We start from the raw sequence: 15,566 nt of genomic DNA on the forward strand, positions 1-15,566 counted from the left end.
ATTAGCACAGTGGAGTTGGTGGTCATGATGGTTGTGAGCACGGTGGTTGTGGTATTGGTCATGATGGTGATGAGCACAGTGATGGTGGTGGTGGTGATGGTCATGCTGGTGTTAAGCACGGTGGTGGATGGTGATGCTTATGATGGTGATGAGCACAGTGGTGGTGGTGGTGGTGGTGGTGATGGTCATGCTGGTGTTAAGCACGGTGGTGGATGGTGATGGTTATTATGGTGATGAGCATGGTGGTAGTGGTGGTGGTGGTGATGGTCATGATGGAGATAAGCATGGTGGTGGTCATGATTGTGATGAGCACGGTGGTGGTGGTGGTGTTGGTGGAGGCGGTGGTGGTGGTGGCTTATGGTGATAATGGCGATGAGCACAGTGGTGGTTGTGGTCATGATGGTGATGAGCATGGTGGTGGCGTTGGGAATGAAAGTGATAAGCACTTTGGTGGATGGTGATGGTCATGATGGCGATGAGCTAGATGGTGGATGGTGATGGTTTGAAGGTGATGAGCAAGGTAGTGGATAATTATGATGGTGATGAGCAAGATGGTGCATAGTGATGGTTTGATGGTGATAAGCATGGTGGTGATGAGCATGGTGATGGTGGTAGTGGTTGTGGTCAAGATGGTGATGAGCAAGGTGATGGTCATTATGGTGGTGAGCACGGTGGTGGTTGTGGTCATGATGGTGATTAGCTTGGTGGTGGTGTTGGTACCAAAAGTTATAAGCATTTTGGTGGATGGTGATGGTGATGATGGTGATAAGCAAGGTGGTGGTGGTGGTGTTCATGATGGTGGTGAGCACAGTGATGTTGGTGGCCATGATGGTGATGAGCACAGTGGTGATGGTGGTGGTCATGATGGTGATAAAGCACGGTGATGGATGGTGGTGGTCATGATGATGATGATCATGACGGTGATAAGCACGGTGTTTGTGGTGGTGGTCAGGTTGGTGATATGCACAGTGGTGATGGTGGTGATGGTCATGTTGGTTGTGAGCACGGTGGTTGTGGTATTGTACGTGATGGTGATGAGCTAGGTGATGGTAGTGGTGGTGGTGGTGATGGTCATGATGGTGTTAAGCACGGTGGTGGATGGTGATGGTTATGATGGTGATGAGCACAGTGGTGGTGGTGGATGGTGATGGGCATGATGGGTTAAGAATTGTTGTGGATGGTGATGGTTATTATGGTGATGAGCACGGTGGTAGTGGTGATGGTCATGATGGAGATAAGCACGGTTGTGGTGATGGTGATGGCCATGATGGTGATAAGAAGGGTGCAGGTGGTTATGATGGTGATGAACTAGGAGGTTGATGGTGATGAGCAAGGTAGTGTTTAATCATGATTATGATGGTGATGAGCAAGATGGTGCATAGTGATGGTGATAAGCATGGTGGTGGTCATGATGGTGATGAGCACGTTGGTGGTGTTGGTGGTGTTGGTGGCGGTGGTGGTGGTGGTCATGATGGTGATGAGCACGGTGGTTGTGGTATTGGTCATGACGGTGAGGAGCACGGTGGTGGTGGTGGTCATGATGGTGATAAGTTCGGTGGTGGTGGTGGTGGTGCTCATGATCGTGATAAGTACGATGGTGGTTGTGCTTATGATGGTAATAAAAACGATAGTGGTTGTGCTCATGATGCTGATAAGTTTGATGTTGGTTGTGCTCATGATGGTGATAAGTTCGTTCGAGATGATGGTCATGATTGTGATAAGTACGTTGGTAGTGGAGGTCATGATGGTGATAAGTTCGGTCGTGGTGGTGGTTATGATGGTGACAAGCACGGTGCTGGTGGTGATCATGATGGTGATAAGTACGGTGGTGGTGTAGATCATGATGTTGATAAGTACGATGATGGTGGTGGTGGTGCTCATGATCGTGATAAGTACGTTTGTGGTTGTGCTGATATTGGTGATAAGTACGTTCCAGTTTGTGATGATGGTGGTGCTTATGATGGAGATAAGTACGACGGTGGTTGTGCTCATGATGGTGATAAGTACGATGGTGGTAGTGGTCATGAAATTGATAAATACTGTGGTGTTGGTGGTGGTGATAAGCACGGTGATAGTGATGGTGGTTGTGGTCATGATGGTGGTAAGCACGGTGGTTGTTGTGCTTATGATGATGATAAGTACAGTGGCGGTGGTGGTGGTGGTAATGGTGGTGGTGGTCTTGATGGTGATAAGTACGACGGTGGTTGTGCTCATGATGGTGGTAAGTACAAAGGTGGTGGTGATCAGGAAATTGATAAATACGGTGGTGGTGGTGATGGTGGTGGTGATGGTGATAACCACGGTGGTAGTGATGGTGGTTATGGTCATGATGGTGGTAAGTAGGATGGTGGTAGTGATTATAATGGTGATTTGTACGATGGTGGTTGTGCTCATGATGGTGATAAGCACGATGGTGGTTGTGCTCGTGATGGTGATAAGTACAGTGGCGGTGGTGGTGGTGGTGGTGGTGGTCTTGATGTTGATGAACACGGTGGTGGTGGTGGTACTCATGTTGGTGATAAGTACGGTAGTTGTGGTGGTCATGATGGTGATAAATACGATGGCGTTGGTGGTCATGATCGTGATAATTACGATAGTGGTTGTGCTTATGATGGTGATACATAAGATGGTGGTTGTGCTCATGATGGTGATAAGTACGATGGGGATGGTGGTCATGATCGTGATAATTACGATAGTGGTTGTGCTTATGATGGTGATACGTAAGATGGTGGTTGTGCTCATGATGGTGATAAGTACGATGGTGATGGTGGTCATGATTGTGATAAGTACGGTTGTTGTGGTGGTCATAATGGTGACAAGCACGGTGGTGGTCGTAGTATTGATGGTGACAAACACGGTGGTGGTTGTGGTAGTTATGATGGCGATAAGTACGGTTGTAGTGGTTATGATGGTGATAAATAGAATGGTGGTGGTGGTCATGAAGGTGATAAGCACGGTGGTGGTGATGTTCATGATGGTTATGAGTACGGTGGTGGTGGTGGTGGTGGTGGTGGTGGTGGTGCTCATGATCATGATAAGTACGACGGTGGTTGTGCTCATGATGCTGATAAGTACGATGGAGTTTGTGGTCATGAAATTGATAAGTACGGTGGTGATGGTGGTGGAGATGGTAGTGGTGGTGATGGTGGTGGTGTTGATGGTGATAAGCACGGTGGTGGTTGAGGTCATGATGGCGGTTGATCATGATGGTGATAAGTACAATGGTGGTGGGGTGGTGGTGGTGGTGATTATGGTAATGTTGGTCTTGATGGTGATAAGTACGGTGGTGGTGATTGTTATGTTGGTAGTCAGCATGGTGGTGGTTGTGGTGCTGGTGGTCATGATGGTGAAAAGCACTGTGGTGGTGGTTATGCTCATGTTGGTGATAAGTACGGTAGTGATGGTGATCGTGATAGTGGTGGTGATCGTGATGGTGATGAGTACATTGGTGGTTGTGATTATGTTGGTGATAAGTACGGTGGTGGTAGTGATCATGATGGTGATAAGTACGGTGGTGTTGGTGATTTTGATGGTGATAAATACGATGGTGGCTGTGCTCATGATGGTGATTAGTAAGATGTTAGTTGTGCTCATGATGGTGATAAGTACGGTGATGGTGGTTGTGCTCATGATGATTATAAGTAAGATGGTGGTTGTGCTCATGATGGTGATAGTACAATTGTGGTTGTGCTCATGGTGGTGATAAGCACTGTGTTGGTGGTGGTGGTGCTCATGATCGTGATAAGTACGATCGTGGTATTGCTCATGATGGTGATAAATACGGTCGTGATGGTGGTGCTAATGATGGTGATAAGTACGACAGTGGTTGTGCTCATGATGGTGATTAGTACGATGGTGGTGGTGCTCATGATGGTTATAAGTAAGATGGTGGTTGTGCTCATGATGGTGATAAGTACGATGATGGTTGTGCTCATGATGGCGATAAGTACGATGGTGGTTGTGCTCATGGGGTTGATAAGTACGATGGTGGTTGTGCTCATGATGGTGATTAACACGATGGTGGTTGTGCTCATGATGGTGATAAGTATGATGGTGGTTGTGCTTACGATGGTGATAAGTACGATGATGGTTGTGCTCATGATAGTGATAAGTACGATGGTGGTTGTGCTCATGATGGTGATAAGTTCGATGATGGTTGTGCTCATGATGGCGATTTGTACGATGGTGGTTGTGCTCATGATAGTGATAAGTACGATGGTGGTTGTGCTCATGATGGTGATTAATACGATGGTGGTTGTGCTCATGATGGTGATAAGTATGATGGTGGTTGTGCTTACGATGGTGATAAGTACGATGATGGTTGTGCTCATGATAATGATAAGTACGATGGTGGTTGTGCTCATGATGGTGATAAGTACGATGTTGGTTGTGCTCATGATGGTGATTAATACGATGATGGTTGTGCTTTTGATGATGATAAGTACGATGGTGGTTGTGCTCATGATGGTGATAAGTACGATAATGTTTGTGCTCGTGATAGTGATAAGTACGGTGGTGGTTGTGCTCATGTTGGTGATAAGTACAGTGGTGGTGGTGCATTCTGATGTTATGATGGTGATAAGGATGGTGGTGGTCATGATGGTGATGAGCAAGTTGATGGTGGAGGCGGTGGTGGTGGTGGTCATGATGGTGGTGAGCACGGTGTTCGTTTTATTGGTCATGATGGTGATGAGCACGGTGGTGGTGGTGGTGCTCATGTTAGGGATAAGTACGGTGGTGGTGGTGATCATGATGGTGATAAGTACGATGGTGGTTTTGCTCATGATGGTGATAAGTACGATGGTGGTTGTGCTCATGATGGTGATAAGTACGATGTTGGTTGTGCTCATGATGGTAATAAGTACGGTGGTGGTGGTGGTCATGTTGGGGATAAGTAGAATGGTGGTGGTGGTCATGGTGGTGATAAGTACGGTAGTGGTGGTGGTCATGATGGTGATCAGCACGGTGGTGGTGGTGGTCATGATGGTGATATGTAGAGTGGTGGTGGTGGTGTTCATGATCGTGATAAGTACGATGGTGGTTGTGCTCATGTGTCGGTCGAGGTGTTGATGATGGTGGTGCTCATGATGGTGATAAGTTCGACGGTGTTAGTGGTGGTCATGATGGTGATAAGGTAACGATGGTGGTGGTGCTCATGATGTGGATAAGTAAGATGTTGGTTGTGCTCATGATGGTGATAAGTAAGATGGTGGTTGTGCTCATGATGGTGATAAGTACGATGGTGGTTGTGCTCATGATGGTGATAAGTACGATGGTGGTTGTGCTCATGATGGTGATAAGTACGATGGTGGTTTTGCTCATGATGGTGATAACGACGATGGTTGTTGTGCTGATGATGGTGATAAACACAGTGATTGTGGTGATGTTGGTGGTGATTGTGGTGGTGGTGGTGATGGTGGTGTTGGTGTTGGTGGTGTGATAGTGGTGGTCGTGGTAAGCAGGGTAGTGGTAATGGTAGTTTTGGTCATGATGGTGATAAGTACGATAGTGGTGGTGATCATGATGGTGATAAGTATGATGGTGGTTGTGCTCATGATGGTGATAAGTAAGATGGTGGTGGTGGTCATGATTGAGATAAGCACGGTTGTGGTGGTGGTGATGGCCGTGTTGTGGTTGAGAAGGGTACTGGTAGTCATGATGGTGATGAGCTAGGTGGTGGCTGGTGATGGTATGGCGGTGATGAGTAAGGTAATTGATAGTGGTGATTATGATGGTGATGAGCAAGTCGGTGCATATTGATGGTGTGATGGTGATAAGCACGGTTGTGGTGGTAGTGATGGTCATAATGGTGATGAGAAGAGTGCAGGTGGTCATGATGGTGATGAACTAGGAGGTGGATGGTGATGGTATGATGGTGATGAGCAAGCTGGTGTATTGTCATGATTATGATGGTGATGTGAATAGTGATGGTATGATGTTGATAAGCATGGTGGTGGATGGTGGTGGTCATGATGATGATGAGCACTGTGGTGGTGTTTATGTTGGTGGTGGTGGTGGTGGTGGTGGTGGTGTATGGTTATGATGGTGATAAGCACTGTGGTGGTTGTGGTCATGATTGTGATGAGCACAAATGTGGTGATGGTCATAATGGTGATGAGCACAGTGGTGGTATTGGTAATGAAAATGATAAGTACTTTGATGGATGGTGATGGTCATGATGGTGATGAGCACGGTGGTGGTGGTGGTGGTGATGATGGTCATGATCGTGATAAGCACGGTGGTTGTGGTGGTGATGGTCATGTTGGGAGTGAGAATGGTGCAGGTGGTCATGATGGTAATGAGCTAGGTGGTTGATGGTGATGGTATGATGGAGATGAGCAAGTTAGTGGATAATCATAATTATGATTGTGATGAGGAAGATGTTGCGTAGTGATGTTTTGATGGTGATAAGCATGGTGGTGGTGATGAGCACGTTGGTGGAGGTGGTGGTCATGATGGTTGTAAGCACGGTGGTTGTGATATTGGCCATGAAGGTGATGAGCACGGTGTTGGTGGTGGTGCTCATGTTGGGGATAAGTACGGTTGTGGTGGTGATCATGATGGTGATAAGTATGATGGTGGTTGTGCTCATGGTGGTGATTATTACGATGATGGTTGTGCTCATGATGGTGATCATTACAATGGTGGTTGTGCTCATGATGCAGTCGTGGTGGTCATGATGGTGGTGCTCATGATGGTGATAAGTTCGACGGTGGTTGTGCTCATGATGGTGATAAGTATGATTGTGTTGGTAGGGGTAATGATGATGACAAGTACGGTGGTGTTATTGGTGGTCATGATTGTGATAAGTACAATGGTGGTTGTGCTCATGATGCAGTCGTGGTGGTCATGATGGTGGTGCTCATGATGGTGATCAGTACGAAGGTGGTTGTGCTCATGATGGTGATAAGTACGATTGTGGTGGTAGTGCTAATGATGGTGATAAGTACGGTGGTGTTAGTGGTGGTCATGATGATGATAAGTACGATGTTGGTGGTGCTCATGATGTTGATAGTACGATTGTGGTGGTTGTGCTAATGAAGGTGATAAGTACGGTGGTGTTAGTGGTGGTCATTATGGTGATAAGTACGATGGTGTTAGTGGTGGTCATGATGGTGATAAGTACGGTGTTGTTAGTGGTGGTCGTGATGGTGATAAGTACGGTGGTGTAAGTGGTGGTCATGATGGTGATAAGTACGATGTTGGTGGTGCTCATGATGTTGATAAGTACGATTGTGGAGGTTGTGCTAATGATGGTGATAAGTGCGGTGGTGTTAGAGGTGGTCATGATGGTGATAAGTACGGTGGTGTTAGTGGTGGTCGTGATGGTGATAAGTACGGTGGTCATGATGGTGATAAATACGGTGGTGTTAGTGTTGGTCATGATTGGGATAAGTACGGTGGTGTTAGTGGTGCGCATGATGTTGATAAGTAAGATGTTGGTTGTGCTCATGATGGTGATAAGTACGGTGGTTGTTGTGCTCATGATGGTGAGAAGTACGATGGTGGCTGTGCTCATGACGTTGATAAGTAAGATGTTGGTTGTGCTCATGATGGTGATAAGAACGGTGGTTGTTGTGCTCATGATGGTGATAAGTACGATGGTGGCTGCGCTCATGATGGTGATAAGTACGATGGTGGCTGTGCTCATGATGGTGATAAGTACGGTGGTTGATGTGCTCATGATGGTGATAAATACGATGGTGGCTGTGCTCATGATGGTGATAAGTAAGATGTTGGTTGTGCTCATGATGGTGATAAGTACGGTGGTTGTTGTGCTCATGATGTTGATAAGTAAGATGTTGGTTGTGCTCATGATGGTGATAAGTACGATGGTGGCTGTGCTCATGACGTTGATAAGTAAGATGTTGGTTGTGCTCATGATGGTGATAAGTACGGTGGTTGTTGTGCTCATGATGGTGATAAGTACGATGGTGGCTGTGCTCATGACGTTGATAAGTAAGATGTTGGTTGTGCTCATGATGGTGATAAGTACGGTGATTGTTGTGCTCATGATGGTGATAAGTACGGTGGTTGTTGTGCGCATGATGGTGATAAGTACGATGGTTGTTGTGCTCATGATGGTGATTGTGGTGGTGGTGGTGTTGATGATGGTGATGGTGATTGTGATGGTGGTCATCGCGGTGATGGTGGTGGTGGTGTGATGGTGGTGGTGGTTGTGGTAGTAGTGGTGGTGGTGATTGTGGTTGTGGTCATGATGGTGATAAGTACGATGATGGTTGTGCTCATGATTGTGATAAGTACGATGGTGGTTGTGCTCATGATTGTGATAAGTACGATGGTGGTTGTGCTTATGATGGTGATAAGTAAGATGGTGGTTGTGCTCATGATTGTGATAAGTACGATGGTGGTTGTGCTCATGATGGTGATAAGTACGATGGTGGTTGTGCTTATGATGGTGATAAGTACTATGGTGGTTGTGCTCATGATGGTGATATGTACGATGTTGTTTGTGCTCATGATGGTGATAAGCACGATTATTGTGGTGGTGGTGGTGGTGATGATGATTGTGGTGGTGTTGATGGTGGTGGTTGTGGTGGTGAGATAGTGATGGTGGTGGTGGTAAGCAGGGTGGTGGTGATAAATACGATGGTGGTGGTGGTCATGATGGTGATAAGTACGATGGTGGTTGTGCTCATGATAGTGATAAGCACGGTGGTGGTTGTGCTCATGATGGTGATAAGTACGATGGTGGTTGTGCTCATGATAGTGATAAGCACGGTGGTGGTTGTGCTCATGATGGTGATAAGTACGGTGAAAAATTAATTAATAGACAAAGTGAGTATGTGGCCAAACAATTGCTTCATTACCAAATGCTGCATGTTTGACGTTATGCCCATACAATTCCAGTGTGGCCCCGTAGAAAGGTTCCGAGAGGCCCAGTACTACTCCTCGCTAGGATTTCTACAGTAGATAACCCGCCTGGGAGGGCTCTTAAGGGTGCTGGCAGAGTAATGGTGTGTAACTTCTCCTTTGTCAAGTGTTTAACCTGACCTAAGCCAGTCACAAGTCTGGTTGAAAAACAGGGAGTGACCACTTAATGGCAAAAACACCTCTTTATAAAACAAGAGCTGACAGCTCGCTCGACAACCCCGCTTTTACTTAGAAGTGAATACAAATACGATGTTATTTGTACCTGTCAAAAGCAATAAAAAAATCATGATGTGACCGGGTTTTTAATGATTGCTAGTAGAGATTCAGTTTCAACTGCTTTCTTCTATTTTTTGTAACAGTGACCTTGAACCTAAAGGGCCCAAACACAAACCATGGAAGTCCTCCTTAAATTCTTCCTACATACCAAGTTTGGTCACAGTACGTCAACCATAACTAAAGTTATTCAGTACTAAACAGTTATCTTTTTTATTTACAGTGACCTTGACCGTAGGGGGCAAAAAGCCAATCCAATCTGCATAAACTTGTCCTATGTACCAAGTTTGGTCACACTATGTCAACCCTTAGTTGAGTTATTCAGTACTAACAAAATTTCTATATATAGCAAAAGTGACCTTTATCTTGTGGCCTAAAACACAATCTCAGGAAAGGTCTCTATAAACTCTTCCTATATATATTTGGTCTTAATATATAGACCCTTACTTAAGTTATTCAATACCAACCATTTTTCTATTAAAAGTAACTGACCTTGACCTTGATGCAAGGTGCCTCAAAGGCATTCCCATGAAAGGTCTTCATAAACTCTTCGTATATACCAAGTTTGGTCACTTTTTGTCAAACCTAGCTAAAATTATTCGATACATAAGGTGACTTTGACGCTGCACTCCCACCAGCCCGCCCCGAACAATGACGCAAGTCACTCTAATAACTTGATTTTCTTTTATGAAAACCTGGTTAAGAACATAAAAATGTGCCTGTCAAAAAAAAAAGAGATAAAAAAATCAATCAAGGGCCATAATTTAGGGTTAAAATGGAGTTATGTGAATTTATTGCAAGATGGTCGTCATTAACCGGCGAAGTATTAAGTGTTTTGTTAAAATCCTAACTTGCCCTAAATTTTTAACCGAAATTTCTAAGTCAATCAGGGGGCATTACTTGTATTAAGGATAATATGGAGTTGTGTAACCTCATTGTGTGATGGTCCTAAACAACTGTGTGAATTATTAAGTCTATTGAATGAAGGGTATAGACGTGATTAATAAATATCCCAACATGCCCTAAAACAATATCCTAAGTTCCATAGTCAATCAGGGGCAATACTTTTTATAACGGATAATATTGAGTTATCTAACCTCATTATGTAATGGCCCTGAACAACTGTGTGAGGTATGAAGTGAATTGGATGAAGGATATTGAAGTTATAAGTGAAAATCCCAACTTGCCCTCAAACTTTAACCGGACGCCGACGCATGGGCTAGTAGTAAAGACTTCCTTATTCTTCGAATAGTCTAGCTAGAAACTATTCTCATATTTATTTACTTTGAAATTTTGTCATTTTAGCTCTTGTATTTTTTGCTTCTGATTGTGTTTATGAATCAAATTTCTGATACAAATGTATGTTGTTATGTTTTTATTGATTATGCATATTTGTACTTTGTCAACTGTTGCCTTCTTTTGAATAAATCTGAAACTGGAATTAGTTGTACATGTATATGAGAAATGACCATTTGTTATCCAACAAACGAATGAAACAAAATTTTAAACACCATGAAAACTTTTGTCTTTTCCAATGGGAGTGATCACTTCACTTTAGCGAGTAAAGCAAAACAGAAACAAACGATCTCGGTGTTCCTATTGCATTATAATTTTAAATTCTCAGTGCTGGTGTCTGATTATTTCATTATTCAGTAGATGCAGATGTGTTTTATACAACTTTAACCAATTTCATCCAGGAAACTAAGGTGACACAGAGGCCTCAAGTTATAAAGTTGTGGCCACATGTAACTATGTTTTTGCCACAGTTGATGTATTTTCAAAGCTATGACGAATTTTATGAAAGAATAACCAAAAAGTAGGAAAAAATAGGAGACCTTTCAACTAACAAAGTGGGAAAAAGAAGATGTGGGAACTCTGGAAGCACACTATTCAGTCTAATTCCATTCACTCTGTATTTTATTTCAAACTCATTCACAACATCACACCATATCAGTTTTATTCCAAATAGTGATTCTATGAATTACAAACAGTTTCCAGGCATGTGATAAAAGTTGAAAAGGCACACATCAACAATGTTGCAAAATGCGAAAGAGAAGCAAACACGTAATTTTTAAAAGATGAAACAAAATCTGCTGGTTGACATTTCATAGGTCATTCAAAAACATATTTCATTTTAAAGGCAAACATAATGCTTGTAACAATGATGAAATATCATCAAAAGTTAAATTAGAGCTCTTTTTTGTCAGCTATAAAAAATGATATCAAAAAAATATTACAGAGGATATTTTGCTGTAAAGCATGAGTTACGCTAGGATTAACATACTTCTTTTCACATGAGTATCTGCACGATGTTGGCAAGTGATCGATAAAAAGTATGTATGTATGTAAAATAAAATAAAGAACAGATTTTAAAACAAATGCTAACAATCTTTGTGTCCATTTAAAAATATATAGTTATAATTATTATCAATAAGAACATTAATTAATGTGAACTAAAATCTAAAATGTGTGAATTCCGTACAACTGTAGGCCTACATGATTACAAATGTGGAGCGAGCCTAATAAAAATCAAAATAAGCAGCCAGTTTATTAATCATTTTTAAAGGGCAAAAACAACATGTCTGTTTCTACGTTGTCAATGACCCTATATACACGTGTGTTTATAGTATGTCACTGTCCCTTTTCAAAGATTCATGCTTTCCAAAATAACTCATTCTGGCCACGAGTTATAAGCACAATACATGTACACAAATTTAGATTTGAAATGTAAAGACATATTTCAGCATTGTTGTTTTTTCAAGAGTTCCCCTTCAAACAAATATTTACATGTATATAAATTTCAAGCTATGTCATGACAACACTTTCTGTATAAGTTTAAATATAATATTGCACAACAGTTTAGTATTTTCAATATCCTGAAACATTGATGTAAAACAAAATCTATCTTATGTAAGCGGCAACTTCAAAAGGCTTCATCATGTTGGACTTTAAAGCAGCATTTTGGTTCGGTCAAATAAAATAGGTTTGGTTAGGGTTGCATCCTTTTTAAAAACAGGAAGGGTAGGTAGGCATGGCTTTATATAAAAACTTTATTGTCATAATTGGAGAGTTGATGTTAAAGTAATCTTCTGTATAAAGCTTTAAGGTTTTAAACTCCATATTCATACATACACTGACAACCAACTGACTATAAAAACGGTAGGGTCTGTGCCTATTTCGTAGGTAGGGTCTGGTAACCAGAACCAAATGTATTTTTAGGCCTTATCGGGATATCTCAATGTTAAAACTATTGTAATATTCAAATACATTAACGTAGCATGCTGTTAAAACGTTTCTTGTTTAATTGCCATGATGACTTTCGTTTTATATCCAGATTAACAGTTCAAACATTATATTGTTTCCTTTCAGTGTTAACATTTAAACATGAAAACCTGACACGTTAACATTACAAAATGTCAAAACATCAGCATACATGTAGAAATAATATAGGTTAATACATATGTATTCTATAACTAAACTAAAGTCACTAAATAAGAAAACATTTCTAAAAATGACAATAGCAGGTGTAAAGCACAAAAACAAAAAGTCCCTCGGATTCACGAAAAAAAACTCAGGAAATTATTTTGGAAATGCCACCATTTGTTTCATACTGTAAAATAGTTGATAAGGCACAATGTATCATCAAGAGTCTGAACCACCAAGCACATCTTTCCTATTACGAACATTATCAGATTTACAATATCATTTACGTTGAACTCAATCATTAAAGTGTTTGCTGAACCTTATATGTCAGCATTGTCTAAAACATGAGACATTCAGAATTAAGCACCATACAGAATTTCTATTTTTTATATAAATGAAATCTCCATTACCATAAATTTTTATTTTATGATACGACACATGGTATGATAGATTGTTGACTTGTTTTTACAAAATAAAATCTGTACTCAAGCAGTTCATTTTTGAACTTAATAAATCATTTCTGTTTAATATTTATATTGATCACTACATGTATACAATAATGATAATAATTGTTCAAAAAAGTATACCGAAATACCTTTTTTCCAGGTTGGCATCCTTTCTCATATTTCTGAGAGGAATTTGAGGATACATACCGTATATTTTTTATCATTATGAGCACACTGAATTAACAGCGCATATAAATGACTCACACTGAATAGGTACAAACGTACAGGTCAGTTCAGTAAGTAGCATGTCAAGCCAACACTTTTTACACAAATAACCTAACTTAAAGCTGCACTCTAACAGACTGTTTTAACGACTTTTTTTTTAATTTTTGTCTTGGAATAAGCCTTTTTTGCGGCTGTTGACAGTGTTTTTGTGTTAAAAGACTGTTGACAAAACATCATATCACAAATTTTCAGTGACTCCGTAAATTTGTGTTTTATGGCTAAAAGCGTTTCTAGCACGTTTTTTGGCAGTTTTCCATATAATTGAGATCAGGTCTTGAATGAGTTATCTTAAAAAACTGATTTATAGGCATTGATGCCAAAATTAGCTGATTTCTAGACCAAAAATAAGAGTCTAAACTGTTAATCTGTTAGAGTGCAGCTTTAACGCGTTGAACAGTGCATATTGTCGTACGAGGAAACATGATGAAAGGGAGACAAACAAGAAACAATAGAGTATTCTAACTCAAATCACTTACCTCCCCCTGGCAACTGCTCTTGCTATTCACACTACACCCTGCCTTGATCAGAGAGCATGCTATCTCTCCTAGCTGGACGTCATTCTCTTTTTGTGAGCTTGCACACTCATGCAGGGCTGTACGCTCATCCTTAAGCGTAGATGGCTGTCAAACAGTCATTGTGAATAATCATTTTTAACATGGTTGATGTAAATAAAGTGATTCATAAGAGTCACCAATTGTTTTTTTTTCAATCAACACGACAATAATTGTCATTCAACCATACCATTGCCCAAATTTTGTTTATGGATAATTAAGGATTGATCACATTTTTTCTTGCAATTATGCTAGCGCTCCTTGAACTAGATATCTTACTATAAAATTATTTATTACGATAAAAAATAAGCAGTATCTTCGGCAATTGAGTATTTGTTTTCAGAGAAATCCTACTGACAACATAAGTTTTGATAAAAGAATAGCTAATTTTTGTAGCGTCATATATCGTTGGTTATATGACGTTGCTCTAATCCTATTGGAGCGCCAATTTGAATTAGTCTTTACACTGGTGCATGTTAAAAAACATGGATAGATCTTACAAAGGTGCATGTTAAAAAACATGGATAGATCTTACAAAGGCTACATTGTGTCTGTGCAGTATGCTCTAAAGAGCTAAGTATGACTAACAATATTATTGAGACACTTGCTGAAAGGGCCTTGCTTGAGTGTGAGAATAAATGAACTCTTAAACCACCGCAACATTTATATAGCAAAGTTGTTAAGTCAATGAAACTGATTTACATTGCAATGTATACCTTGTTTTGTTTGTGTACGTCACAGCCATTTTTGAGCAGGACATTAACAATATCTAGAGACACCAATATTCTGCGTTGTGCAGGGCAGTCCAACCTTTCAGAAAACAATAACATACATTTTAGTACGCTATAGTTTACGATATATAATATTTATAAAATGTGACATGTCATGTACAGCTCTATAATGTAAATGTATATAATATATATATATATATATATATATATATATATCAAGAAGTTAAGTTTAATAAGAAACGCTTGTTTATTTCTTGACATTGTTTTTTTCCTGTCTGGTAAGTTGGTTTCAAAATTGGAACCAGACGCTAAACAAAAAATCAGTTTGGTATGACCTTAGTCGTCACATAATTTCATGTTTAGGTCATATGTAGCCAAACAGTTTGTTTATTATAATTCCTTTGCAATGACATTTCATTGCATGGTAAAAGACATTGACTCGTGGTATATTATATTAAATCAGTTTATTTGTTAAACTTTAGGACTACATTCGAAGCTACCCTGAACGATTTCGTAGTGAGGTGAAGTGGTACAGAGAAGAAGCCAAGGCAGAATGGCGGTTGAAGTCGTTAGGAAGAAGACACCCACTTAGAATGAGCGGAATAGGTCCGTTTGAGTTGAAATGCTTGAGATGTGATAGGTTCGTTTGCATGTCCGGTAACGTAAAGAAAGTAAAGGAGGCACATCACGTCGTTGTCGATGAGAGGTTGCAGGGACGAGTATATTTTGTTGAAGGAAGGGCAGCGTGATTTATAGAACCTTGAATAATCATCAACCTGTGTCCATGTTGATAAGTTTGTTTCACTTGTTGTCATAATGCCACGTTTTTTGTCATTGGAAATTTATTTGAAACATCATGACTACCATGCTAATAAATTATTTTAATGGTTTATGTCATTGTTAATAAAGCTTTGAAATACGTATTTGTAAATAGTTATAAACATATATACGAAATTGTTGAC

The 15,566-nt window shown here is 40.8% G+C and overlaps 1 protein-coding gene across 1 annotated transcript; it reads left to right on the plus strand.

The window, feature by feature from the left end:
* The first annotated feature begins 366 nt into the window (after nt 1-366).
* LOC128210621 (keratin, type I cytoskeletal 9-like) lies at nt 367-7,435 on the plus strand. The gene is made up of 4 exons (XM_052914973.1): nt 367-494; nt 1,632-1,970; nt 3,309-3,506; nt 7,138-7,435. Exons 1-4 carry the CDS (start codon nt 367-369, stop codon nt 7,433-7,435), a joined length of 963 nt encoding a protein of 320 aa, XP_052770933.1.
* The last annotated feature ends 8,131 nt before the right edge of the window (nt 7,436-15,566 follow it).

This window comes from Mya arenaria, chromosome 12 (genome assembly GCF_026914265.1).
Source record: "Mya arenaria isolate MELC-2E11 chromosome 12, ASM2691426v1".
Lineage (NCBI taxonomy): Eukaryota > Metazoa > Mollusca > Bivalvia > Myida > Myidae > Mya > Mya arenaria.

Bases quoted from the DNA above. Each gene is read 5' to 3' on its own strand.
- LOC128210621 (XM_052914973.1), top strand. From the start codon at position 367: ATGGCGATGAGCACAGTGGTGGTTGTGGTCATGATGGTGATGAGCATG. The intron at 1,971-3,308 runs GTACGACGGTGG...TTATGTTGGTAG, and splicing joins GGTGCTTATGATGGAGATAA to TCAGCATGGTGGTGGTTGTG. The intron at 3,507-7,137 runs GTACGGTGGTGT...CGGTGTTGTTAG, and splicing joins AGTGATCATGATGGTGATAA to TGGTGGTCGTGATGGTGATA.